The 27,496-nt window shown below is 41.9% G+C and overlaps 6 protein-coding genes and 1 long non-coding RNA gene across 13 annotated transcripts; 3 read left to right on the plus strand and 4 right to left on the minus strand.

Moving 5' to 3' along the window:
- The first annotated feature begins 47 nt into the window (after positions 1-47).
- Positions 48-4,710, plus strand: LOC100124267 (exocyst complex component 1). 3 transcript variants are annotated; one of them, XM_031932537.2, is made up of 13 exons: positions 73-238; positions 577-584; positions 668-1,139; positions 1,211-1,368; positions 1,466-1,693; positions 1,776-2,012; positions 2,090-2,396; positions 2,552-2,796; positions 2,874-3,100; positions 3,177-3,541; positions 3,619-3,764; positions 3,829-4,023; positions 4,100-4,548. In XM_031932537.2, the coding sequence occupies exons 3-13, from the start codon at positions 683-685 to the stop codon at positions 4,250-4,252; spliced, it is 2,718 nt and encodes a 905-aa protein (XP_031788397.1). In that variant the 5' UTR covers positions 73-238; positions 577-584; positions 668-682; the 3' UTR covers positions 4,253-4,548. The 3 variants fall into 3 exon arrangements, with proteins under 3 accessions (XP_016845860.1, XP_031788398.1, XP_031788397.1); XM_016990371.3 differs by having other exon boundaries at positions 48-238; positions 577-1,139; positions 4,100-4,710; XM_031932538.2 differs by having other exon boundaries at positions 48-238; positions 577-1,139; positions 2,877-3,100.
- On the minus strand, positions 4,609-8,215 carry LOC100124268 (DNA replication licensing factor MCM4). Its single transcript, XM_001608140.5, has 8 exons — positions 7,941-8,215; positions 7,544-7,863; positions 6,568-7,475; positions 6,166-6,488; positions 5,808-6,085; positions 5,339-5,739; positions 5,038-5,254; positions 4,609-4,949 (listed from the first exon to the last, which is right to left on the minus strand). The coding sequence occupies exons 1-8, from the start codon at positions 8,044-8,046 to the stop codon at positions 4,854-4,856; spliced, it is 2,649 nt and encodes an 882-aa protein (XP_001608190.2). The 5' UTR covers positions 8,047-8,215; the 3' UTR covers positions 4,609-4,853.
- Positions 8,216-8,625: 410 nt separating this feature from the next.
- Positions 8,626-11,214, minus strand: LOC100679407 (serine-aspartate repeat-containing protein F-like). The gene is made up of 5 exons (XM_003424596.4): positions 11,035-11,214; positions 10,776-10,955; positions 10,597-10,686; positions 10,332-10,500; positions 8,626-10,226 (listed from the first exon to the last, which is right to left on the minus strand). The coding sequence occupies exons 1-5, from the start codon at positions 11,108-11,110 to the stop codon at positions 8,858-8,860; spliced, it is 1,884 nt and encodes a 627-aa protein (XP_003424644.1). The 5' UTR covers positions 11,111-11,214; the 3' UTR covers positions 8,626-8,857.
- Positions 11,215-11,345: 131 nt separating this feature from the next.
- On the plus strand, positions 11,346-13,621 carry LOC100124269. Its single transcript, XM_031932551.1, has 4 exons — positions 11,346-12,062; positions 12,154-12,376; positions 12,461-12,770; positions 12,850-13,621. Exons 1-4 carry the CDS (start codon positions 11,774-11,776, stop codon positions 13,105-13,107), a joined length of 1,080 nt encoding a protein of 359 aa, XP_031788411.1. The 5' UTR covers positions 11,346-11,773; the 3' UTR covers positions 13,108-13,621.
- A 175-nt stretch (positions 13,622-13,796) lies between these two features.
- Positions 13,797-18,941, minus strand: LOC100124270. Of its 3 annotated transcripts, none has more exons than XM_008217778.4 (6): positions 18,108-18,941; positions 17,965-18,028; positions 16,865-17,884; positions 15,474-15,677; positions 14,620-15,291; positions 13,797-14,531 (listed from the first exon to the last, which is right to left on the minus strand). In XM_008217778.4, the coding sequence occupies exons 3-6, from the start codon at positions 17,385-17,387 to the stop codon at positions 14,311-14,313; spliced, it is 1,620 nt and encodes a 539-aa protein (XP_008216000.1). In that variant the 5' UTR covers positions 17,388-17,884; positions 17,965-18,028; positions 18,108-18,941; the 3' UTR covers positions 13,797-14,310. The 3 variants fall into 3 exon arrangements, with proteins under 3 accessions (XP_008216000.1, XP_008216003.1, XP_008216001.1); XM_008217781.3 differs by having other exon boundaries at positions 16,865-17,529; positions 18,108-18,323; XM_008217779.3 differs by having other exon boundaries at positions 16,865-17,594; positions 18,108-18,323.
- Positions 18,942-19,135: 194 nt separating this feature from the next.
- LOC100124271 lies at positions 19,136-27,444 on the plus strand. Of its 3 annotated transcripts, none has more exons than XM_008217786.4 (14): positions 19,136-20,135; positions 20,469-20,657; positions 20,744-20,922; positions 20,997-21,043; positions 21,149-21,288; positions 22,296-22,457; positions 23,021-23,077; positions 23,162-23,225; positions 23,304-23,493; positions 23,565-23,796; positions 23,876-24,490; positions 24,562-24,759; positions 24,839-24,989; positions 25,059-27,444. In XM_008217786.4, exons 1-14 carry the CDS (start codon positions 19,608-19,610, stop codon positions 25,289-25,291), a joined length of 2,985 nt encoding a protein of 994 aa, XP_008216008.1. In that variant the 5' UTR covers positions 19,136-19,607; the 3' UTR covers positions 25,292-27,444. The 3 variants fall into 3 exon arrangements, with proteins under 3 accessions (XP_008216008.1, XP_016845914.1, XP_016845915.1); XM_016990425.3 differs by having other exon boundaries at positions 19,209-20,135; positions 23,568-23,796; XM_016990426.3 differs by lacking the exon at positions 22,296-22,457 and having other exon boundaries at positions 19,212-20,135.
- Positions 22,215-23,474, minus strand: LOC116417739. Its single transcript, XR_004228007.2, has 2 exons — positions 23,315-23,474; positions 22,215-23,134 (listed from the first exon to the last, which is right to left on the minus strand). It is a non-coding gene; the product is annotated as an uncharacterized LOC116417739 (long non-coding RNA).
- Positions 27,445-27,496: the final 52 nt, after the last annotated feature.

Here is a 27,496-nt window from a genome sequence, read left to right on the forward strand (position 1 = left end):
GCTGTGAAACATACTCACATATATAAATATATATATATATATATATATATATATATATATATATGTGTGTGTGTATAGTATATATATTATAGTATTGCTTTGCATATAATATACCTAAATGATTACACACCTACACCGCTACACGGTACACTATTTGTCCGTGAGTGTATGATGAATGATAATACCAGTTTAGTTTACAGTCAACTATAATGATGCGGTCTGATGATACTCTAATGCGGTGAGACATGCAAAGTTAAAATACAAACCTCAAATCCCATAAATTAACAAATGATTATTTTAATTTCTTTTGTGATATTGGTTTCAATTTTCTTTGCTTATCATAGTTAAACCTAACTGTAACATATTTGTATACATTCGTTATAAATGCTATTATAAAATACAAAAGCCCAGATGATGGATTAGGTTTGTACGTATACCTTTTGCCAGTAATATTATTTCAAGCAGGTAGTAATAACGAATGTATACAAGAGCTTTCTATGAAGTGTTTTTACAATAAATGTTGATTAAATAAGTAAAAATGCAACTGTTTGTAACTATTATTGTTCTCTGCGCCAGGGTGGCAGGTAAGCTCAGATGAAAACGTCAATCACATGCAGACATAAAACAGGCACAAAATACTTTGTACCTATTACTTTAATTGTTCAAGATTAATAGAGTAAAAATGGCTGCTACTAGACACACTTTGCAGCGCGAAATTTTCACGCTAAGCGATGAAAAAATTCTGAGCATCTGTCGAGTTAGTAAGGCATACAAAAAAAAGAAGACTAGTTTTCTTTGTCTTGTTTCAACAACTGATACTCCTGAAACATTCATTATTTATCAAGTAAAAAGTGGCAATGAAAAAAGTAACTTTAAGAAAAAACAGTCTTGGCTTTTATCCGATGTTCGTACAATCGATGGAGTTGATGCAGATTCAATGGATCTTGAATTGCACATTGATAAAATTTATAAATGGTCAACCACTAATCTTCAAGAAAAACGCAATTTCGTAAGTAATCTTTATACATTCTCATTTGGATTGCCCCAAAGACCAGAATTCAAGAATATACCACAAGAATGGATGGCAAATGATCTATCATCTACCATTTCTTCCAGTGATAAGACAACTGCATCCACAGGTATAACATTTTTAAGTTCTAATATTTTAGTTTTGTAAAACTGTATGATAAATTAATTAATGTATTTTTAGACTTTTTGCAATCTCCTTTAATAATGCCAGAATACCAGCCAATAACAGATAAAGAAACCATGGATTTGGCATCTCTGATGGATAACTGTTATTATGCAGTTTCAAATGCTGAATTATTTATGGAAACGCTCTCCAAAGATTTATCCATACTTGATGGCGTAAGTATCAACTTTTTGCATTGTAAATACAATCTGCTTTCTACAATATTTACAAATTTCATTTTAAATATTTTTTCTATAATTTTCCTATTTTCAGGAAAATATACAATCTGTCTTGGCATCCGAGCCGCAAGTAACACAATTAATGAGTGGGATTGAGGTTGCAATTCATGAAGCATCTCAAGTTGAAGCACAATTAACTGTTTATGATGAAGCACTGGGTCGCATCAGAGAAGCAATGGAGCGTGTAGGACAAAAAAATAATGCAATCCACATTGCAAATCGAAATGCTAGGCTCTTATTAGAACAATTGGAGGTAGTGATTGTAAGTAAGCTTTTATTTACATCCATACTAATGGGATATATCTTTTGATAAAATACAACTAAAAGATAATTTTTTATTCAAGACACACCTAACTATTTCTCCGGAACATCAAAAGATATTGAATGAGGCAGAACTTCCAGGACATAAAGATGAGCTGGCAGTTGCTGGCAATGATTTATTAAAAGCTATTTCTTTTCCCTTACCATTGGGTTTGGATAAGTTGAGTGCAGTTGCTGAACAAAAAAAGAAGTTGGACAAACTTAGAGCCAAGTTTTCACTATTGGTTGCTCGACATCTTAACAATTTATTTATTCATCTGGTAGATCATTTTAAAAATACACTTTTGTATTTAATTTATAAACATTTAAAAATAAAAATTAATTTAATTTTGTATAGGGAAATGATGTTGGAGAAACAGTTGGTATTTCAAATACATCATCACAGCAATCAAATTTAACATCCACATCATCTGGAAATGTTACAAATGATTTCAAGTTGTCAACTCATCAAGCCATTCAAAAAGAATTGGAACCTTACACTGAACTAATGAGACTTTTAAGAGCCTTAGATCAAAAAGCTTTCACACAACTTACTAAAGTTTATACTAAGACGATGGGATCATTGTATCAACGAAATTTCAAGTTTTTCTTTGAAGAAGCAAAAGATCGTCTTATTTCCAAACGCCTTCAGCACCATCAACATTGTAGGTGATCAAATGATAATAGTCTAGTGTTATCTCTTGACTTGCAACGAAATCATTTTTATATAAATTTTAAGATTTATTATTTGTCCGAGATAACATGACTAGTGATCACATAAAAATAATATTCTGTATTTATATGAATTATTTTTATGCAGCACATTCAACTAGCAAATCGAGTAGCAGTTCAATGCCAAAAGGAGACATTGAAACAATCATTGCATCAATATCTCCTCCTATTTGTCTTTTAAGTAATGAAACGTGGACACCACAAGGAGAAGGAATCCTTTTAGATTCAGTACTGGATAATGTTTTATCTCAACTTCAACCCGTTTGTCTTGCTGAGCAAGCATTTTGTATTACATTTCTGAATTTGGATTCGTTTGTTTCTCCACTTACAAAAGTATTTTCCACATTTTTATATTTTTGCATGTAAATAGTCAACGAGATTTTACTAAAAAATCTTTTGTCTTAACATAGCAGACAAATCAAGTAAAGGATGAATCTGGAAGTTGTAGCAGTAATAGTGGCGGAGACGATTTACACAATAATCCTGCTGTTAGTCCTGGATCAGCTAACTTAAATGATTTATCTAAATTAGGGCGTCACGTAAATGAACAAGTTAGGGCAACAATGGCTGCAATCTTCCCATCTTTAGAAACGGAACTGACCAACTTTTTATCTTTTCTGGAAAAAATAGATAGCTTGTTAGTACATCTATTCTTTATATTTACAGTTAAATTATATTCAAGAAAGTAATATAATTCTCTCTAAAAATTCTAGTTGGTGTATGTACATATTGGTGCGCTTGTCTCAGCATGTTATGTCCGCTCAAGATACGGGATCTTTTCTCTCAATGACTTTTGCTTCTGCGCTAGTACAAGCGAAAAGAGCGTTTGATAAATTTATGCAAATGCAACAACAGTCGATCCTCGACGCTAAAGTGAATCGGAGAAATAAATGTGGAATTCTTCCATATGTAGAAAATTTCGGGCCGTTCGCCAAGACGGCTGAAAATATTTTCAAAAATTCTGATAGAAAGATAGATTTAGAAAAATGGTACACAAAGCTCATCAGTACCATGTTTGAAGCGATTGTATCTCACAGTACAGAACATCACAAGACACCACCAGAAGTTATAAAAATGGGTGAGTACATACGCGATTGTTATGAAAAATCTTATGCATATACATATTTCAACCTTTTTTATAATCATACTTTGCAGAAAACTTTCATCATTTGTACGATCTTTTATCTCAATTAAAAATCTCAGTGTTGGATCACGAGAGAAAAGAAGCAAAACAAAAATATCAAGAAGCATTGAAAGCCTATGTAACTCGATATTTTGGTCGACCTTTGGAAAAATTGAACGTAAGTAGACGTATTTACCATATACTAAATTGCGAAAATAATTATCTTTATTAAATATGTGTAGTTCTTTTTTGATGGTGTACAAGCAAAAGTTGGAGCTGGTGTCAAAGAATCAGAAATTAGTTATCAAATGGCTTATAGTCGACAAGAGCTTAGAAGGGTTGTAAAAGAATACCCAGCGCGAGAAGTTAAAAAAGGTCTTGAACATTTATATCGTAAAGTTGAAAAACATTTGTGTGAAGAAGAGAATCTCTTACAAGTAAGCAATACACGTTTGATCACTGATCTATTGAAAGCAGATGTTTTTAATTATTTTTGATGTGCTTCTATATTAGGTTGTTTGGCGAGAAATGCAAGGCGAATTCATTGCTCAATATATGAATATTGAAGAACTCATTAAACGATGCTACCCTGATAGTAACATAACTTTGGAGTTTACTATTCAAAACATATTGGAATTTTTTTCGGAAATTGCTCAGTCTCATTAAGGTGGGCATATCTGATATTTATAGACTCTACAGTAGTTAACATTTGAAAAAAGGGATTGAAAAAATGCTAAAACAATTATACAACGTTTAGCAAACTTTCTACGATAATTTTAAAAAATTTTTAAAATGTGCGACATAGGTTAAATAGCCAACTATACTGATGTCACCAATGAATACGAATTTGTTTACGGCGCTCACCATTTAAGATTTTATATTAATTGTTGTTTACCTATATGTCTTTATAATAACGCCTCGAAACTTAAAATAAAATGAAGGAGGCTATCCTGTTACGATTATTTCATAGTTATAAAAATTAATAAATTCAAGTATTTTTTATAATAAAGCAACAACGAATTACTAAAAGATTATGTTTAATAATAAAAATATAAGATAATATATAATTACATGACAACTTAAATTTCTTGAATTTATGTGAGCTAAAATCATAATTATCCAATGAGTAAAAAAAATATTTAACGTATAATGCGAGTAAACGTCTATATACATAGCATCTATGCATGTTACAATTCCAAAAATTTGCACATGTTTAGTAGTAGTTTTCCATCCAAATATTTTCTGTTTTTTTTGTCACTCTGACACATCAAGAAAGAATTCTGATAATATTCTTGTTGATCGATATTTTTCCATCATCTTGTAAAGTTTTCAACATATCCTCAAACATATTTCGTGTTATTAACTGAAAGAGGAACATAAAATTATGATAAATTATGGTGAATTCTAATTTTAACGAAACTCAAGTAAAGTCAACAAAACTATTTACTCACATAATTTGCACTTTGTTGTACTTTGAATTCGCCAAATAACTTCTGATAACTTAGAGTAGCAACCTTTCCTTTTGATTCAATTAACTTTCTTAGTGTTTCTGCAAACTGAAGTCTTTGTTGCCTGGCAGATACAGATATACCTGTTGTTAAAATACTGACATCGATTTTTCCACTAACAGGATCAATCGCAGATTGTTTTAATGCTTCACGATGTAATCTAAAGCAAAAATACCAAAAACAAAATTTATACATTTATAAATTTATATATGTATGCGCTACAAATCTCTCAGTTTTAAATTACCTCCAAGCTTCTTCAACGTCTTCTATCTCGACAGTCGTAGCCAGTCTGATCTTAGCATGGGCTTCAGAGAGACGTATGAGCGATTCAAGTTGACGAGGATAGGCAGTAATTTGTCCACGTCCGCTACCCACTCGTCTCATATCAACATAAGCTTGAACCAACCTTTGTTGAGCTTCTTCACCTAGTTTTGGATGAACATGTTCTTTAGCATAGGCAATGTAATCTCGCAATACACTCATATCAATCAGATCATCTTCTTGTTCGGGTTCCTTTTCATAGTACAAAGTAACCAAATGCCGAGCTAATTTTCTATTAAAATAATCATCCTGTGGATCCAGTATCAAGAAAATCAGATCGAATCGAGACATAAGTGTATGAGGAAGCTGAACGTTATCAACGACCTAAAATAAATTATTTCATAAGAAATTTGTACATTTCTTCCAAGCATCTATTTCTGAATCGATTTTACCGTTTTTCTCGGATTCCACTGCGATTCACAAGGGTTAGCAGCTGCCAAAATACTTGTTCTGGCATTCAACTGGCAAATAATTCCAGCTTTTGCTATGCTGAGAGTTTGTTGTTCCATAACTTCATGGAGAACAGATCTTGTACTATCATTCATTTTATCGAATTCATCAATGCAACAAATTCCATTGTCAGCAAGTACAAGCGCACCAGTTTGCAGCACTAATTGACGAGTTTCTGGATCTTTGGTCACATAGGCTGTTAAACCTACAGCACTAGAACCTAGGTTGAAACAGAAAAACGAAAAATGTAAAAATTTGCTTGAGCAATATTATTATCAGAAATGTTATAATTTTTTGTACCTTTTCCACTACTATATTGAGAACGAGGAACCAAGTCGAAAACAAACTGTAACAATTGTGACTTGCTAGTACCAGGGTCCCCACAAAGTAAAATATTTATTTCAGATCGAAAATGACTTCTTCCTGATGAATGGTGAGTCTTTTTTGTACCACCAAATAATTGAAGAAGTATACCTTTCTTAATGTCTTCATTCCCATAGATACTAGGTGCAATGGTCCTAGCAAGTCTGTCATAAACGTCTTTCTTCTTCGACAACAATCTTAAAAGGTCAACTCTTTCCTGCGGAAATGCATGCTCTTTTCCATCTTCTAAATCATACAGCCTATTTGAAAGAAAATCAATTATGGTAAAGCATAGTTTGTGTTTGAGTTTTATACTTTCAAAATCAAAATTATTATTACCTTTTAGAATCTTGTTTTCTGTAATGAACAACATCAATGTGAGTTTTGTATACTGCTCGTATGTTAGATGCTCTGGGCATAACTTGTATAGGAAGTGCACGATATATTCCAGTCACAGCAACTCTGTCACCAGCTGAGATTGCATCTACAAGGTCATTGTGTGCAAATAACAATATTGTATGAGGTGTCTGACTTGCAGGCATGTTGTCGGGCGATTCTTGTAATTTTATCATCTGCTTATCAGAGTAGAGACTTCGATTGTGAACAAGTGAAAAGCAATAGTTGTTGTTACAGTTTGTACAAACAGTAGGTTCACTTATACGACCTCTGTCAATCTCCACCATAGTTGTAAATGAGCAGGCAATGCATTTAAAGAAAGCTTCTCTCATTTCAGGAATGACATTTGAAGTCCGTATGACCATACCAGTGATAGTTATCAACTGATCAATATCCTCAGGATTGAGTCCCCTCATACTCTTAGTTTTATCAACATTAAAAGGTCTCACTTGTATTTGATGGTCTAAAACATCTGCTGGATACTTTTCAAAATACATTTCATTGACTGCCATGTCCATTATAGGTATGACTTCTTGAGGATATGACACTAACTGCTTGTATAACTGCTCATCAAATGCCTTTAGATGGGCGCAGTTAACATTCATGTATGGTTCTTCTAGGGTATGAATTTCTTCTAGCTTTTGCATGTACAATGGTTCAGAAACATTCATGTTTTCAGGAATTTCATCATTTTCTGCTTCAGGATCAATGAAACGTTGAATAAATCTTTTAAAGTGGTCTTTGCAGCGACTGACTACAACATTGGTTCCCCAAATTACAAGTTGAGGACCAGCATTGTTTTCACTCTCAGAGGTCATGACTGGAGCTGCAGGTGCTACTTCCCCTTGTGCCTGGAAAAAAATTAACGTAAATGCATATTGTCATACAAGACATTAAGTAAATGTTGAATTGTTCATACCTCAGTTGGATCACCTCTAATATTGACTGTTCTCATTCTTTTGTCAGTTCTAATATCTGACCTTTGGCGCAGAGGTGTTCCACGAATACCACTTCTGGGTGTTAAAATTGAACCCAAAGAGCTGGGAGTGCCATAGTTGAGAGGAGAAGATAAATCAATTTCTGTGATTCCCTGGGGCAGTGGGCTTGTCATGAGCATTCGATTGGGCGATGAAGCAGGAGCTCCAGACGATGGTCCTTCCGAAGAGGCAGCAATCGTTTCCTGAGTTCTACGATTACCTCCCCATCTGAGAGGCGTATCGGAGGAGCCATTGGCAATACCTGTGATATAATCACGTTTTCTCGTTAATAATCATCCGTAAATAAAATTCAAGAAAAATAACATTTTTATATCATACCTCGTCGACTTGGTGTTCCATTAGCTCTAGTACTGGGTGAAGATCTAGGCGCTTGTTGACGAGGCGTTCTCGTCGGAGTACGCGGAGGCTGCATAGGACTTGACATCTTTCAAACGATTAATTGTAACGAAAATACAAATATACACTTGCTTAACAAGTGAGTACTGGCCACTTGGTTGAGCACACAAACAACACAACGTCGCTGGCAGTTTTTTATACGTCCAACATACAACTTTCGCCGCCTCTTCACAAATGCACGCGCAAGATTTCCCGCCAAAGTGCGATTGGTTTGCATATGGCGGCCGACGAGGGCGCTGTGCACGCGCATGCGCTGCGCTGTGTGAGCGCGAAATTTAAATACACAACAGAATACATATTATTCGCTTCTATGTGCAAACTTATGCAGCGGGAATTTGGCGCTAGATATTTGTTGGCAAATGAAAATTCGTGATTTCGATCTTTGATTATGCAATTATCTAATTGTCTCAAAGAGGCGAAAATTAATTAGTATTCACTATACGGATACTCGAGATTCCAGCAGGTTCTAAACGCCACGCCGACGTCTCATGACGTCATGAATTAACCGCAACAATATTAAAATGTCCATCCATATAGACGCCTGTGCCACTTGTTGCACGTATGGGAAACGATAGCGGTAAATAAGAATAAAATACTGCAGTGGGTATTTTAATAGAAAAGCTGATTTAATCAATGAATTTAAACACATGTTTGATGAGTAAAAAAATTACAGAGAATACAGAAAGTAAAAAACATCGATTAATCATAAATAAACAATAAATAAATAAATAAATAAATAAATAAATAAATAAATAAATAGTACAATGTACAAGTCGCGACATAATTATCTGAGTATGGCTGTACAAGAGAAAGTCACATAGCGCTCCAAGCTCTTATTATTAGAATCTCATAACTTTGCTCTGCCTCGCGCTTCCGGCTTGAGCATTCCTGCTCCTGCTCGGAGGGCCTTGATGTTTTCTAGCCAAGAGTTCGGCCAAACCATAGCCGTAATCACTCTCCTCGTCTTTCGCTGCTTCTGCCTTGGTGGCTGTTACTTTGTCGGCCTTTTTCTTCTGCTTGCTGGCTTGATTCTTCTTATTTTTCTCCGGCTCCTCGGCCTCAATGAGAGCGCTGATAACCGCGTCTTCTTCCGAATCTTCGTCCGAATCCTCTTCCTCGTCTTCGTCCTGAACAGCCTCGTCCTCGTCTTGCTCCACTTGTTCTTCCTCCTCGTCATCGTCATCGTCCTCGTCAGCTGCCTCGGCCTCTGCTTGTTTGTGCGAGTCGGTATCCTCGTCAATTTTCTCGGCGCTAGTGCCCTCGATGTCCTCGATGTCCTCCTCGGCCTGACTGTCGTTGTAATCGTAGTCATCGTCGTCCTCCTCGTCCTCCTCGTCCTCGTCGTTAGCGGCAGCGTCGTTGTGCTGCTGCGCTACAGGATGTGGTTTAGTAGGTTGTTTGTTGATGGCGTTCGCGCTTTGAGAGGTGATGCTGATTTTCTCCTTGTTCGGGACTTTGACCTTCTTGACTTTGATCTTGTCATTAGCGGCCGCGGCGGCGAGCTTGGTCTTGAGTTTCTGAATCGCGGTCATCTCGGTCGACTGTTGCACGGCGCTGAGGTCTCTCTCGGTGATGCCTATTATTTCCTCGGCGTTAGTCGCCGATTCCTCGGCGGCGTCTACCGATGACAGGGTCGTGTCGTCCGCGGAATCGTAAGTAGTAACAGCCTCGGCGGCTGCCGTTTCCACCTTGTTCGCATCGTCGTTTTGGGCAGTGGCTGCGGAGTTGTCGGCGACTTCTATCGCGGCCGCAGTGGTTGGCTGGGCAGCGGCAACGGGAGGACTCTTGCTGGTGGGAGCTTGCGTGGTGGTTAGCGCCAAGATGGGAATGGCAAAGGACGGCGGGAGGATAGGCGCCGCGGTGGTCGTCGTTTTGACTTTATTTTTGTTCGGCGAACTGGACTCGTCGTCCCCGGCGAAGATGTCGAAGAGCGCGCTGAATCCGAGAAGGTCGTCGTCCTCTTCGTCGTCTTCTTCTTCTTCTTCTTGCTCCTGATTCTGCGGCTGTTCGCTGGCAGGGGTGACGGAGTTGCCATCGGCCGAGACCCTCTCGTAGTCGTCGTCTTCGTCGTCATCCTCGTCGTCGTCGTCGTCGTCGTCCAGACCGAAGAGATCGTCGTAGTCGTCGTCCGACGACGTGGTGGACTCGGCGAGAGCTGCGGCAGGCAGTGGCTCGGCGGGTCGGAGCTTGAGACCGTCGGGACCGAAGCTGCAACAGAGAATAAACGCGAGAAGCAAGCGCGCGTATATTAGGTATAAAGTGAGCGCCGAATTTATTATGCCGGAATTTAAGAAGAAGATGCGCCTGAATTACCGGAAACAGCTCACTCGCAAGCTGGCCTCCAATTCGGAGGCTGACCTTAATTCGAGCCCGAGGCAGGCTTTGAAGTGTTTGTCGGCTTCCTTTTTGATGGAATAAATTTTGCCGCAGAATTTGGAGAAACCTCCGGGCAGCGCTACGCAGACTGGCTTCGGGTTTTTACCTAGACATACAGAAAACAGCGGATGATGCATAATATTTTACATAAACAGTTTACGAGATCAGCGCAGAATATGCTAATGCGAAAGTAGGCAATTACCATTGACAATGTTGCTCGAGAGAATATTGTCGCCTATGCTCAGTTGCATGGCCAACTTGTCTTCCTGAAGGTACTGAAGCGAAGCGCAGCCTACATTGTGACGCGGGAGAATATATACAGTTAACGTATAATGCAGTTGAAGACATATATGAGTATGTGTGTATATGCATTGCAATTACCCGGTCCTGCTAACTGTACGAGCGGAATGTGAAAGTCCCGGCAGCAATTGCAGATGTTTTCATTGCAGACGCAGTACTTGTTGACGCTGTCGGTGGCCTGCTTGATCTGCAGAGCCGCCGCCGTCGAGTTCTTGCCGCCGCTGGCATCGGTGATCCCTCGTTGCCGGCCACTGTCTCGCTCTTCATCATCGGCAAATAATTCATATATTCAGGTAAACAGCAGAAGATGGCGCAATTATCACGCTTGCAGCATACTCACCGATAACCCTGCCGTAAGCAGCGAAGGCTATGAGCAAGAATATGAGGAGCAGTTCGATGATGGTCGACAAGCGCATCCTGCTGGAGAGCGATCCGAATCGCGCGTGAGAGATATGATCTATCGAACTAGAGCTGGTGATCGACTGGTAGGCAGCGTCGTCGATTGGTAACTGGACTCGTTTCGTCTACGCGTGCAGTCCGAGGCGAAAGTTTCTCCCTCTCTTCGGCGGCAGCGGCGGCGGCGGCGGCGGCGGCAGCGGCGGCGGCGGCGGCGGATATCTTCTCCGAACGCGCATCGACGCGGTCGTCACTCGTCGCGGGGCCCCATAGGTATATACGCGTGCGCGTATGCATACGATATAGGTATACAAACTCTGCGAGGCGTCAAGAAGAGGAAGCGGGGAGAAAGTAGCGGGCCCAGCGGCAGAAATTAACGGGACTAGGGTAGCGGCGCGGCGAATGCGAGAAATCAGGTCAGCGGGTCAGTAGGCCTCTTCTCCGCTCACCGACTCACGCGCGCGACTCTCTCAAGATTCGCTCTGTGCTGGGCCAGGGGCCGGCACTTGGAGGCTAGCCGCCGCAGCGTCGAGAGCGAGGCGTATACACACAACACACAACACGACGACACAAGTTGCGACGAGTCTCGAAGCATAACCACCTGCAGCCGTGAGCTCAGTAGCAGTAGTCGTCCATCAGTGTGTGCCAGACGAGAGAGAGAGAGACCCCCGCCTGCACTGGCAATGCCGCCGCTACGCCGGCTCAAGGGCCTGCTGCTCCTCGTCGCGACTTTCTTCCTGCTGGTCAGCGCTGCCGCCGCGGCCCCCGCCGACGATGACCGCAGCAGCCACAACAACAATAACAACTGCCTCTGCCAGACGTCCAGCTGCCTCTGCTGCGTCGAGCTCAATCTCACCTCCTCGATCGATCTCGGCGGGCCGGCCTGCGTCAACGTCCGCCACCAGCACAACAACGTCTCGCTCAACCTGAGCTACGCCGACAATCCGCTCCACAACGCGACGATTGCACTCGGTAAGCCAGTGTCTTGTAGATAAATCGGTTTCGCTGTGCGCGCGCGGCCATCATTACTACGAGTATACCCCCGTCGCTTTTATTCTCGCAGATGCGGCGGCACATAAACCTACTTGCATGAATCTGCTCTCCGACCTGGCGCAGATCTGTGCCAAGTTCGTCTCCATGAAGCCAGTGCAGAGCCAGGGCAGGCCGACGCACAGCGGCTGCCTCGTCATAGAGCCCGCTCTTTTGGGAGCAGCACAGGCGACTTATCCGGTTGGCTGCTTCAACTTCGATCGCGGCCAGGTTCGCCAGGACCAGAGCATCGGTTTGTAAGTATGCGCCGCATCTCGGCTAGCTCATCTCTGCGCTGCAGATTTCTGATGCCTGACGCGTTTGTTCGTCGACGCGCTTAGCCCAGAGGTGCTCGAGGCGGAGAAGCAGCAGGACAAGCCGCAGCAGCCCCAGCCGGAGCAGGAAGCGCAGGAAGAAGAGGAGGACGGCCTGAACGCCGAGGAGCTCATAGCTGCGGTATCGGCGAGCGCCGAACAGGGTATAGCCCTCTTCTCCCAGTGGCTTGGAATCAATCTCGGACCGGCTTTCAATCTGACCAAGAACAATAACGCCGCTCCCGCCGCCGATCAATCGAAAGTCCCAAGTCAATCGCACGCCCCCACCTCCAGCAGACACTCGCGCAATATGGCTTATCTACTGATCCCGAGCGAGGTAGCTTTTGATCTAGATTAAACATTCTCTCCGCCTGGCTGCGTCACGACGCGTCTCTGACACTCCTATTTTTCCGCAGGACAAAAACGAGGAACGGTTCAAGCAGCTCCTGAGCGCGCAGGATAACATCCTCAAGGAATCGGCAACGATCGGAGAACCGTCGACCGGCCAGTCGACCAACTTCTTCTACTCGCAACCGGACGCCGAAGAAATAAACATGCCCAAAGTAGAAACGACCGCGACCATTTCTCCGGAAAATTTAGCTGTTGTACCTTCCGAGTCGCGACGAGGCGGACGTGCTTACAATATTCATCAGAACGATTTTAACGAAGTATAGGTGCGCGCTCCTTTATTCTTCGAGCATCGCTCTGATTTCGATATTTAAATTTCTCGCATTATTTATTTATTATTGTTTGTGTATTAGTATTGTTTTTTGTTTTTAAGTACCAGTTGTGTACTCATTATTGTTGTAGTGGTAATTCCTAGTAAAAAAGTTTACGCGATAATCGAGCCACTGCAATAACTTTGTCCACGAATGGTAATTTATCAAAAGTGGTTTTGCCGATTTTTTTTATAAAATCATAGTTTGAGTACAAACGGAAACAAACTTGAAACATATATTTCATTTTTTTTAACATTATGAAAGTGATGATACTCATTATCAAGTATATAATATTTAGGTATTGCACAAGTCTGTGCCTTTGCAATTTTGCACATGGGATTTATTCATTTCGGGCTGATAAAGTTAAACTTTAGCGCCGCTGTAATAAAAAACATTATCGATGTATGTAAATGTTTTTGCTGTAACAACTTTTCAAAATCGTCACATTAAATACCTATTTCGAACACAATCCTTGCTTTGTTATTTTACGAAATTTCCTGTATTGACTTACCAGCAAACTCATCCTCGCTCAGTGAATCATCGCAAAAAGGAATAATGTGTGATAACTAAAGTATATATATTTATCTACATCGTGAGTAGAGGAAATGTGCTTGAAGGCTGTACAACTAAAAAATCCACGATAGTTAAATTTATAACGTTTATATTTAGTTACGAACCGCATGTTACTGTTAAATAACTACAAAAGCTTAAGTTTGTATAATATAAAAATATAAAATATGCCTTTTAGTTAAAAATTTTTGGATATTATCTTTGGAAACATTTATCGACGACTGTTCATGTTATCCTTGCATATTTATGTACATACAACTGCTTCAATGAAGACGGAATATTGCGAATGTATATGTAGTAAACAACGTTCGTTTTATATTATCCTTCTTCTTTTGGAATCTATTCTAATGGAATATCTACTCATATTTTAATCATAAAGCATCTCTGCATTAGAACGCCCTTTGAGGTTGATTTAGAAAAATATCAATATTTGAAAAATACATAGCTCGTTAATTGCAGTAAAAATAAAAAAAAAACAATATATATATATATATATATAACTATCACTTAAACGTTGTAGAGCCCTGAATCTGAAAACGGATATCATTTCATTTCTAATGGCTGTACGCGACGCGGTTCAATGACTAGTCAGTCATTGTTCGCCTGATGTTTTATAGAGTGAGAATCGTTTGGCGCTTTTTGCGAAGTGGGCGTTGTTAGAGCCAAGGATTTTCGTTTGTGTCTCGCGTGAATGCGCCGGCCCAGGTGTAGTATCACGTCGCCCTGTTTGACGGCTTTGAATTCCGCTATTGCTTCAGCATGAGTCATGCCGTGCAAAGCTTTGGAATTGATCGACAAGATTTCATCGCCTGCAACAATCAAGAGTGAATGAATTAGTATGGTAGCTATAAGGCATTTCTAAGCAGACGATACAGAAATGTTCTACGCAGCTCGCACCTTCTTTAACGATGCCTAAATCCGAAGCCTGTCCGTTTGGAAAGATAGTTTTGACGTAGATGCCCATGTTGCCTCGAGGACTGTCTGTGCCCCCGACGATGCTGAATCCCAAGCCCTTGTATCCCGGGCCTTTGACGAATCTCGCGGTCATGATGGTGAAGTGTCCGTTTTTGTTAGCCGCCGGCCTTGGCAGCGTACAAAAGCGCAGATCTTGCTCTTCCAGTTCCGAATCGGAATTCAAGCCCTCGTCCGTTTCTCGCAGGGATTGGCTGAGCTTCTGCCGATCGATCACCTCGGCCAGAGTCAACATGTTGGCGAGACTTCGACTGTTGCAAGTCAGGCTCTTCTCGGCTGGTTTGCTCTCCTTTGGGCTGACGGTCTCGCGTCTAGTAGTAGCCTCCCGCACATCCGATCCATCCGATCTGCAGTCGTAGACTTCGGGCTGACTCGATTGTCGACGAAGGCTCGCGAGATTAACTCGCGGTATGTGATAAGATGTCGTCAAGCTTTCTTCGGACGAGCGCAGCAGCTGACTCGGTACGTAGAAGCTCGAGCCGTTCGACGGCGAGTTGTCGACGATGCTCAGAGCTTTTCGCCTGCGGATGCCAGCGTTGATCTTGCTGAATTTACTGCGCAGGGCGTTCTGAATGTCCGCGATGGCCTTGCCCGTGTCTGTGCAGAAGAAAAGAAATATTGCAGCTTGCTCCCTTTAACTTACCAATCGGTACTTTCATGCATTCAATCAAGAATACTTTAAGCGCGATATTTTGAATTGATCGCGTAATTCGTTGGTTTCAAAAATCGTCGTATAAACAGCGCGTAGGATTCATTTTAGTATATTAGCATATACTCACTGGGAAGTCTTAGGGAAGTGCTCTGCAAGACTTTCCTAGTCTGGGAGCCGATGCTGGCTCTCGCGCTCGGCGGAGCCGGAGAAACTTCCCGACTGGTCGGCGTGGAGCTGATGACGCGTACCGCGTGCACACCCTGCTTCACGATGCTCGCTCGCTTGATTTTTCTCCATCTCTGGCTGATACTCGCGTTCCACGAGTTCGGATCTGCGAACAATTCAAAACTCTCCGTCACTGCGCGGCTCTTATAATGCGACGCGCGGAGGGAATACAATTATAAGGCCGTGCTGCGTCATCGTCGCGCGAGTGCGTCGTACTCGCGAGTTATGGTATACGTGTACCTATATCGTACGCTCGCGTGCGGCTCAGAGAAAAAACTTGGAAAGCTTGTACTCCTCGGGACGCAGGACCATCTGCAGTTCGAATCTCAAGAGCTCGATGTTAACGTAGACGAAGCCGAGAAAGAAGGCCAACATTATCGTTGCGTGTATTGTTAAGGTATACGCTTGCGCGCGCGCTCTCGTGCACTGATTGATTCCAGAACGACAGCTCGTAACTCACGATCGGCGACTGGCTATGATGTCAATACTCGGCGAGCGCCTCGCGATGCTCGCGCGCATTTGAATGCCCCGCGTTGTTACACAATCTGATCGCACAATGAGCCGTGTGTGTATATAGCTTGACCGGTAGTACAATGCGGTGTACGGTATCGTATCGGTAATATTAACGAATTTGTCGGAATCGAATTACACAGCTGTATTATAATAATCAAAGCCCGATGCTCATGCCCGGAATAACATATAACGCCATCCCTCCTTATTTCCGCTCACACGGAACGCTAACGACACAAGAGAGCGCGCCGCATTACCATTCCTCGTATACAGCCGCGGTTCGACGTCTCAACTGTTATAATTCGCCGCCGCGATGCCGTTGACCTCTCTCGTCGTTATCGGCTTCGCGACTTTTATTTCGTTTATTGTGCATCCAAGGGCTTGCGCAACGCCTCTATGCGTTATTATCAACAACGAGGATAACGGCTTTTCATTTAGCGAGAGCAAACGGGACTCCCTGCATCAGCGCTGTAAGTATTCGTAGCGCGGTAGCTTAGTACACGCGCGAGGCTGCGAATTAGAAAAATCGATTCCACGAACGGGCAGCTGCTGCAGGCTGCCGCTGTACCACATGTTTTGAGGCCTCGCCGCAGATCGAGCCGCCGCCGTAATAGAGCGAGCCAAGAACACACTCGGACCCCCATCGTATAACATCATCAGTCGTGCGCCGCGTCAGAGAAAGAGAGAAAAAAGCTTATAATATATATAGACGCGTGTGCGCGGGCGACTAAAGTGGATGATAATATTTCGTAAACTACACTCTGTTGTAGTATAGGTACTCACCACTCCTTTTCTCTTCCAGCTCCGTGCGGGCATCAACGCCGTTTGCTTCTTTTCTCAAAAAGTCGTCTGCTTTCAGCTGCTGCAGCTGTCGTTCCGATTCCTGGAGTAGCTGCTCGAGCTCGTTCGGCAAATCCGATATTTCGATGCTGCTGCTGCCGATGTTTTCCTTTTTCTCCGCCCGACACTCCTCGAGCTCGGATTTTCTTCGCTTGCTTCTTCGTCTTCGTCTGAGGGGCGCCTGGGGTCCTGCGCTACTCGTTGCTTCTTTTTCTGCACTCCTCTGTCCCGGCCTTGACCTCTCCGCGACGGCCTCTTCGACGATTTTCTTCCCGTTTTTCGTCGTCGCCGCGTACTCCTTGTTGCCGTTCTGATGATTTTTACTGATGTCCTTGATCCGCAGATTTTCCAAATCGCTCAGATCGGCCAGCATGCTGCAGTGTATCGCCTTGTGAGCCGGCGATCCTTGCGAAACGGCTTTCTTTCGCGGCACTTGTAGGTAAGTGCACACATCCTCGGAAGTCATGGTTTTATTTTTCTCCTCGTTTCCTTCCTTTTGTTCGGCGCTGATGCTGTTGACTCGTCGCGACGATCCCGCGGCACGCGTGCATGAATGCTTGTACTTGTCTACGACGCTCTGGAGTGATTTTACGAATTTACGGCTCCATCTGCGAGCATGACGAGTATAATGGCAGTGTGGTAGAGTTTTCAATTGTGTCTGCGTCTGCGATGCCTATAAATAGTTATTGAAGACGGCTTGAATTTCTATTAGTTATTCGTTGCGCGCGGAGATGAAGAAAAATCTACTGCACAGTCACACATATGAGCGAGAGTTGCGTACAGAGCCAATATCAAGGAAGATTGTGGGCGTATTCCTCTTGAGTGTTATTATGTCTTGCAACACGGACACAAACACATACACACGAGAGCTGCGGTATCGCCCACTCTCGGCTGAATTTATGCTCAATACAGTTTGATCCCTTCCCGCATGTATTACAAGTGAGAAAGTAGCATAACTTCGCTCTGCAAGAGACACACATGTATACACGATAATACACAGACACCAGCGATCGAGCACACAGAAATCGAAAAACGTATCTTACCTTATCGTGTCGTCTAAACGTCGAGTTTAGGACTGATATTCGGTGCACTGCGGTATGGCATCGGCTGCAACACAGGACAAAAAAACACGTCGAAGCGTAACAAAAAAAGAAAAAACGTAGAATATTTCGAGTTGAAAACTCACCAAAGGTCAGACAGGGCATACTGCAAGTGGCAGCAGCAACAGCCACACTCCAAAGTCCGAGCAGCTCTCGTACGCGAGTATAATCAGTTGTCTCGGGGGCAGCTCATACGGGCTCACGGCGCGCATCCGAGTATACTGACTGCGCCTCCTGCTTTTCTTTCACAGCACAGCGCGCGGGCAGCGATCGCTCTCTCGCAGAGCGCGGCGCGCAGCTGAGTAGAATTCCGTTCGGTTGCTTACCGTTCGAGGCGCACGCATGAACGACTGCTAGGTAGCGCTCGCGGCTTATACAACTGTGCAGTATACGTATATATACATTTTGCATGTATTATCTCTGATTCTCTGTACTGCTGCACGCGAGCGACTAGGTATAACGTTCTACTCTGTTGTACCGCCGCTATTTCGTATGCCTATCCGTATACACACAAGCCCAAGTGCTCATTACATTTTTCTTTTATTTTTATTGTCGCGGGATCGTCAAACGAGACGGAGAGATACTACTCTCTGCGGGCTGAGAACAATGTATTACAGTCGAGGATATAGAAGAGATTACTATATTGTGAAACTTGTGCTTAGTGCTCACTGCTCGTGTCGCTAAACGGAAATAACTTTTTGCTCATTAGGAAGAACAATCACGTAGGCTCGACCGCTTCCTTGCGCGCGCGATCGTAAAACCCATAAGCAAAATGAAATGTGAAACGAGCTGCGAATGGATTTGTCAAATGTGCGCGGATAAGGCTGACGCGAAGGGGTGGGTGGCGAGGGAGCGAGAAAATTGAAAAATAAAAATCCGGATTCCGATTGATTAGTGCGGGAGAGAGAGCTGTGCAACGGAGACTGATCGCGGCGTATAAGGCCGCCCGCCGCACACATGCACAATGCTTATGTACAGCACAGAGCGGCGAGACTCGCGAGAGCGAACGAGGGCGCCCTCTGTAGGCTCTATCGAGTCGCGCGAGTGCAGCACTGAGCAACTCGCGGCGAGACGGAAAGAGAGAGAGAGCGAGCGAGAGAGAGGAGAGAGGGGAGAGAGAAAGAGAGAGAGAGAGAGCGGAGTCTGCTGACTGTCTTGCTCTTGTCTTGCAGAGCCCGAAGTGAAGTAGTAGTAGAGTAGTAGCTGGCTACTAGTCGCGCGCGATTGACAGTGCTGCGGAGGCTTGTCTAACTTGTGTGCGCGAGTGTGAGTGTGTCCGTGTGCCATAAAGTGGGTGCTAGCAGTTAGCTCGCGCGCGCACAGTAGACGTACGAGTCGCCGCTGGTGCTTTGTGAGATTGATCCGGGTTTCCAGCCGAGAGCTGTCCTCGGGGACCCGAGTGTAAAGTATGCTCCGAGCCAAGGCCGCCGCGGCGCCCGAAACAAGTGCAGCGGAGGTTGCGCTGGCGGCAGCTGCGGCCTGTGCACCTCTCCTCAGTGGGACTGCTGCTGGAGTTTGATCTGCGGCGGCAGCAGCAGCAGCAGCAGTAGCTTAAGCTTTAGCGACGGAGACAGCAGCTCGTTCCGATGTCCGAGCCGCCCGAGGAAAATGTGTCCCCGTCGCCCAGCGCTTGGAAAATGAGCATCGCGAGCAACATTGTCGTCGAGTGGCTGCACTCGCTCCACCTCGGCGAGTACGCCGAGTCCTTTCTGGACAACGGCTACGACGACCTCGAGATCTGCAAGCAGATAAGCGAGCCGGACCTCGACGCGATAGGCGTCTTCAAGCAGAGCCATCGTCTCCGGCTGCTCCAGTCGGTCAAGAGGCTGCGAGAGGAAGGCGCCGCCAGCGTCTACTTCAGCCTCGAGGAGAGCAGCGCCTGCCTCTGCTCCGCGAGCCAGCAGGACTGCAGCAGCCAGGAGCTACTCTCCGCGGCTCCTACCCCCGACAAGGAGGAACAGGCGGCCCCCAAGCCGCCCACCAAGTTCATCGACGAGTACGAGGAGGGCAAGGCCGAGCTCGTCCGCATACCCAGGATGCAGCTGCGACTCCTGCTCCAGGACAAGCTCCGCACCGACGGCATTCGTCTCGCCTGCCAGCCCTACACGACACCGGTTCGTCTTCCTCCTTCCCCTCTCGTTCTCTTTCGCTCTATCTCGCTTCTGCCTCTCTGCGGCCTATCATCGCGTGTACGCTGTATACCTATGTATACTTTGCTCTGCTCTTCTTACGCTGCTTACCCCCTACCCCTTGCCGCGCGCTCGTTCTCTCTCTCTCTCTCTCTCTCTCTCTCTCTCTCTGTCTGGCTCCTGCTCTGCTTTACCCAGCGCATTCAATGCTGAATCGATACTCACTCTCTGCTGCTGGTCTATGCTGTACGCCCAGACAACACTATATTGACTTTCAACATTTTTTCAACGTCTCGACGTTTTTATGTATTTATGCAGGAAGGCGAGCGCGGATACTTGGAGGGTCTGGCCTCGCGCTATGCCGACCTTTTGCGAACGCACTACGGCGACGTCCTCGAGCCCCTCGAGGAGCTGCGACGCCGCGAGACCGATGCCAATCTACGAATGACCAGCACACAACTCACCACTAGTCATTCGCAGCCTATTTACGTTCCCGGAAAATACTCCGTAATAATTTTATTTATTTTTTTTTTTTTTACTACCTCCCTAATTTGCGCTTGCGTTTAACCATACAACTTTGTCTGTCCGCGCAGCCATCCTCTTGCCTCAGTGATAAAGAAGAAGACGAGATTTATGGCTTTGGCTATGGAGTTTTTGGCCGACAAATGATGCAGCAGAGGCAGCAGAAGTTGGCCCTGGCAACGCAACACTTAACTTTGGCCAATCATTCTATGCAGCAACAGCAGCAGCAACAGCAATCCCTTTATCAAAGGTAACAGGCATCAGGCTGCATACAAAACAACTTGATTTTGCATGCAATTACTAACTCTGTAATTCACTTTGCAGTTGTTTGAGTCCGAGGTCAGCCTTCTTTTACGAGTTCCCACCCAATGGTAAATCTTCATTCTGTATTTAATGTAACAATCTGCCTGAAGCAGCAAACATGTATATGTATCCTCCAATATATTTCTGATTTTCATTTATGCATTTAATTTCAGAGCAAGGGCAGAATACAAGTAAAAAGAAGACAACTTTTTCTCGGATTTTGAGAGGATTAAAAACTGTCAGGAAAGATAAGCATAATCAGGCACAAAGTTCCCCAAGACATAATACACCCCGATCTGGTGTGCCACAACGTGTAAGACTCCTTGAAAACCGATTTTTCTATTTATTCTAATAATCAATTGATTTATACATACTGAAAAGTATCTTTCGATATTCATAATAACAGCGTTTTTGTATTCTAATCAATTTGCCTGGTTTTCAAACAACTACAAAATCTTTCAATTGAATCTATTTTAGTACATAAGTTTGATACTATGCAGTTCCATACATAACAATATTAAGGTTCAGTTCTCGAAAAAGATACTCTTGAGCATGATGATATAAATACGAATTTTGCAGTATCTTTTTCCATTAATTGCAATACCTTGATTTCTCCATTTCTGCTGCCCACATGCACTGTGTAAAAAAATATGGTAGCTCTTGAACATACATAAAGTGAAATATCACTAATCCATAGCAAACAAAGTAGTGTAGCTTGTAATAGAACCAAATATAGCTAGTTCATGCTCTTTGTAAAAATATTTCTTCTTAATCTGCAATTTGTACAAAGTTTGAAAGTTCACTTATACTTTTTACAACCTAGCTAGATTCTAGTAAAGTAAAATGATTTAGATATTTAAATGATGGAAAATAACTAAAAGGAACATGATTTTTATTACTGCTTAATGCTAATTTTAGGTAACAAAAGCTTCTTGTGCAAGGATTTTTATGGTTGCAAATCAATTATGCTTGTAACAACAATCGACGTTTTACCAGTTGTTGTCATAGGCGAATTTATACTTATTAGAATTTTTTATGAGACCACAATATCCTGGACATAAAATAATAAAAACTCAATAGTCTTTTGTTTGAGAAGAAAAAAAATCATCAAATTTCCATAGCATGCGATGTTTATACAAAGTTCCAAATTGATCAAGCTTTACATCTAGTTTTTATTTAATATGTCAGTTTGTGGGTAGCTAATAAAAATGTTGCAGGTTGAAATTTTTTGAAAACAGATCGCAGGAACTCATATAGTTTTATTCATCCTCCATAGCATTGCAATCAAAACATTTTCCTCAGTTCAGCTTCCTTTAACAGGTTGATACCCCAGATAGTGTTTTGCAGAGCGGCTTGGGTCTAACTCCAGATACTGGACACACGGTTCTACGTTCTATGGTTGATCCCCGAGATTACGATCGACTGAAGTATCTCCAAGCAAATGGAAGTCAAGCCAACACCTTTGAAGAGACCATACATAGGGTATTGTTAATTGTTCAAACATAAGTACTCTACTTGCATATTAGTATCTTTTTTGCGAATGTTTTTTACGAATATAAATTAAGTCTACGAAAATGTTATCCTTTTTCTCTCTGCGCCGAAAGCAGCTTATGGACTTGCGGAAGTGCAACGAATGATTTTTACCTTTCCCATGAACATACAATATTTTACACAGGGCACAGAGAGCGTCGCCTCGTTCCCACGCACACACACACACACACACACAAAATACTCATTCGTGGATACATTACAAATGCTGTAGACGCTTTTCTTACCTGCTTGATAGTTAATCTCTAGATTTGTTACTTTAGCAACTAAAGTAAAAATGGAGAAATCGTCATTTGTAAATAACGAAAGAAAAATCAATTCTATAATATTTGCTCACTATAAACTTTAACGTTTATCAGAACATATTTTAGATACCACACAGTGCAAAGTATGATGATATACTTTTTGAAAATGTTGCTGTGTTCATATGTAGTTTTCTGAAAATATTGTATTATTGTTAAATCGTTTCTTGTACTGATTCTGAGCTTACTTTGCAGTTAAAAGTCCAGGAGGCATTGAGAAAAAAGGAGAGATTCAACAAAGAGCACGAAGATGTAAGTTTACATTTGTTTGTATGTTTTGAACGCCGCTTTTTGGAATAATTATTTAATCTGGAAAAAACGTTGTTTCCTTAAAAGATTTTAAAGGACATCAGGCAAGGTTTAATGCTATTAGGACGAGAGGATAAGAGCCAATACCCAGGTTAGTATATGCAAGTCTAGAGTCAAAGCTAAAAAAGGTAACCCATGACATCCCAATTTTCTTGATTTCTGTTTGTAGACGATACATACATGTACGATGAAGAGGCGAGATGCGGCGACATGCACACGTTGGAAGTAGTCGGTGGAGGAATTCAACATTGGTACGACGAACCTCCGTACGAGTCAGATCCCGAAGATTTTTTGATGGTCTGCAATACTGGTGAGGCAGGAGCTGATGGCGGCAGCAATGCTAGAATCGAAAACGGAAGGTCGGTGTAGAAAAATTAAAGAAACGAGAAAATCAATGATGGCATCAATAAATGAATAAACAATGTTTCAGCAGATTGTGCTACAGAATGAATGTTGAGCCTGACAACAGAAAAGAGAGCGTCATTTCGTTACGCACAGCTGGTGATATAAGTTTGCCAAAAGACCGCTCTCGTAAATTATCAAGTTCAACGATGAGAGGCCTAATAGTTCCTCAAGGACTCAATAATCCACCGACGATAATACCCCTAACTCATTCGCGAACTTCGCGGGAAAGCGGCGAATACGCCAGCAGCGATGTTCAGGTCGGATTATAGAATGCAGCACAATTAATAAATCATACAAAATCAGTTAAGATAACCAGAATATTTATTTAAAATTCAGAGTCGGAGTAGTGGAGAGGAGGATGAAAACGAAGAATCGCCACGGAGTCAGAGTACCGATTACGAAGATCCAGATCCAACTGAAGAGGAGGCTAACAAAGCGTGGCGTGCCCAACAGTATACAGCTCCACCGCCTCTCGATCGTAATTGTGGCAGTACGAGAATCTGCGCACCAGCCCCTACAGTTGCAGTGGGAGTAGCAGCCGGTTCAGGAGCAGGGATTGCAGCGACGAGTGCAGTCAGAGCGCGTGTCGGACTCGGAGAAGGAGCCGCGGCTGTTGGTATCGCAGGCAGAGCGAGAACTCTTAGACAGGACGTACAGCGGAAGATCAATCGACTAAGACAACAACGTGGTTCGATTAGCGAGGCTGGTTTTCCGTGCAGTGCTAGCAGTCTTGAAAGTCTGCCGAGCGGCAGTGCTTCGAGTAGTACTCAGGCTCTCGTGCGCGCTGGCAGTAACCATAGCTCGATCTCGTGCGAAGAACGCGAACCCGGGAGCCCTCAAACTTCTAATATAACTCCGAATGCTCTTGGAGCAGTTAACGTGCTTTGCCGTGCTAGGGCGCTCGTCGATTGCATGCCCAGCCCCTATGACAAGGACGCTCTTGCTTTTAAGGTAATCATTTCAAAACTTGTTGCCCTATCACTTAATCACAGTTTACTTATATGCATGCTGCTTGTTTGCAGAAAGGCGATATCATTGACGTTCTGCAAATGAACAACACTGGTCTTTGGAAAGGTATGGTGCACAACCGCTTAGGGCACTTTAAATTTATCAACGTTGAAATAATAAACGAGCGTTTTCCCCGACGTGGAAAGTGGAGTCAAAAGTACAAACAGAAACCAGGTTCAGTACCTGAACTCCTACAACGTATGAATCTTCAGGTATGACCAATGAGCTCTGTAAAACCTCTTTCATTTATTTTGTTAAAAATAAATAACACTAAATTGCCTTTTTTCTTAGGAGTACATCTCAGTCTTCCTGCTCAATGGTTATGAAGATCTTGAATTGTTTCGCGAGCTCGAACCAGCTGATCTTGATTATCTTCGCATTCAGCATCCCGAACACCGAGCTAAAATTCTAACGGCAGTGCAGTTATTACACGATTTGCAATGTAAGAACGTAGCGACTTTAAATTTTTCACGATTCTGTCATCTTGTTTAATACAACCGTTGTTTAATAGCGGAAAGCGACGTAGACGAATTGGCAGCGTCCAGTTCGGAAAATGACGAGATGGCTGCTTTGGGCTTTAATATATCGCGTCTGGGCATTGGCAGGAAGCAGTCTCAACGATCTGAAAACAACCTTGATGCTGAACCGGCGGATAGCCAACCGACTGAATTTCAAGCCAATTTGCCACTTCGGCTCGCCACGAATAGCACCATAACCCGCATTAGTACTTCGGTAGATCATTAGTTCTCTGTTCAATAACCCCTCTAATTGTTCATCTTGCCGTCCCTACTTATTGCTAGTGACTAGCTGCTCTTGTGATAACGAAACTTTAATAGCACAAAACGTTGTTTTGCATGAAATCTGACAAGGTTGGCAAGACTACACGAATCGTCAATTTCATTTACATACGCCTATATTTACAAACCGAAAGTTTAACATTAGAAATATTAAATTCGTTGCTGCGTCCGCAAACTTTAGAAGGCTGATTACTAACTTTCAATTAACTTGTCTGGATTTTTTTTCACACAGAGTTTCGTTTTGTGCTATTAGTATACATATATTATAAATAAATATATATATTAATATAAAGAAAAGATGATCAAGACAATCTTCGCTCTCGGGTGCGCATAACTCGAATACGCCATAATCATCGGTCTATGAATCTAAAAAAAGTCGTCAAATTTCTTATCTGTCTTTCAGCGTACGTTGTACATAAAATGCTCAATTTGTCTTCTTTTCTTACACTTATTTTACTTTGTATTAAAGCTATCTTTGCCAAATTTTTCGATTAGCGTATAAGAACATAATGTATAGAAAATAATAGTATAACGCATCAGGCGATCTTTTGTACATCTCTGTATAGTGTAAAACTTATAATTAGCATTAACATTAAGATAGTTGATGATACTGTTATTATTTTTATTTTCATTATTACTTCTTATATTATTGAACATAAAACATTTATAAAAATCGAAAATACAAGCGGCAAGCATCCTTTACTTTTTCGTGCTAAATTCTATTTAAAGAAAGAAGATCCGCGTAACTTATAACTCGCGATATAAGATGATTCGCACAAATTGTGTAAATAGAATAAAAGTGGCGTATAATTGCTCGTGAGAATTTTTAGTATAAAAAAGTTAGGACTGTTTCCAAATCTATCTCTGGTACACTGCTGTAAGCAATTGAAATCATTTGATCTCTTTAGTTATGAATATGGCGCTTGACGATTTTTTAACGATATAACGAATGAATCATATTGTAGTCATCAGTTTATAGCTTCTAAAGGGAATATACTGCTTTCGATTTGAAAAACGTATGCTACTTTAGTGTGCGATTGAGAAATCAGAAACTATGTCTATACTTTGGGCATACATTGACGATAATGTTATTAAATGTTGAAACAATATTCGAGAAAAATGTTGCTTTAATGTATTTTGGCCTAAAACGATAATTTATAGAACGAATCAACTTTCAAAGCAATAAACTGCATTGTATTATCATATTGCCATTATCATCGTCGACATTATCTTTATCACTGCTGTCAACGAAACGTTTAATCTGCGTAACGAAAAAAACTGCTTTTTTAACCAAAATTTTAACGTGTTGAATTCATTTTTTACAATGCAACGCACGTTTAGATAACTACAAGCAAGTAAATTAGAATATGATAATTCGTATATTTGACATTTTATATTTAATGTATTAAAATTTTTCTATGCTACATTTATACAGCGTCGATGGCGATAATAAGCCGCTAAATAGTATCCGATCCATCAAAGCAAAATGAAAAATATGTGTAGGCAGAGTAAAAATGTTAATTAGTCACAAGTTTATCATGAGATGTGTATAAATATAATAGACAAGATAGTAATTTATTAGCGATACAAAGTAGTGAATAAAAGTATGTTTGACATCGAGCAGAATGTTAAAAAGTTTGAAGTATGTGTAAACTATCATCAAAAATAACGAGATAAATTATAAATCCGTTTGTCGGTAAAGCCGATAAATTTTTCAATGACGATCAGATTAGATCAAACGATTGAAAGTGATGATTATATATGCACACGAAAACACAAACACGAAAAAGAAAAAAATTAATCAGAATTTATGAAAAAAAATGTCGAATGAGTGGCTTAAAACGTTTACTTAATTGATGGTCTAGTCTGTTACCGTTATAATCATGAAAAACAAACAAGAATTTTTGTACATAAGGTCCGAGTTTTTATCTAAACTAATTTTTATATTTATTAATGAATCGTGAGATTAAAGACTATATATACTGCCAGTTATGCATAATTACCAAACCATTTTTTTATTTACGATTACGATGATTGTAGAAAAAATATTGTTAATTTATTATTTGTAAAATTAAATAAATGAGGAATGAATCAACTTTATCACGACTAGTGCAATTATTGAATTACCATAGGTAAGTATAATCTGTAAATG

This window comes from Nasonia vitripennis, chromosome 5 (genome assembly GCF_009193385.2).
Source record: "Nasonia vitripennis strain AsymCx chromosome 5, Nvit_psr_1.1, whole genome shotgun sequence".
Lineage (NCBI taxonomy): Eukaryota > Metazoa > Arthropoda > Insecta > Hymenoptera > Pteromalidae > Nasonia > Nasonia vitripennis.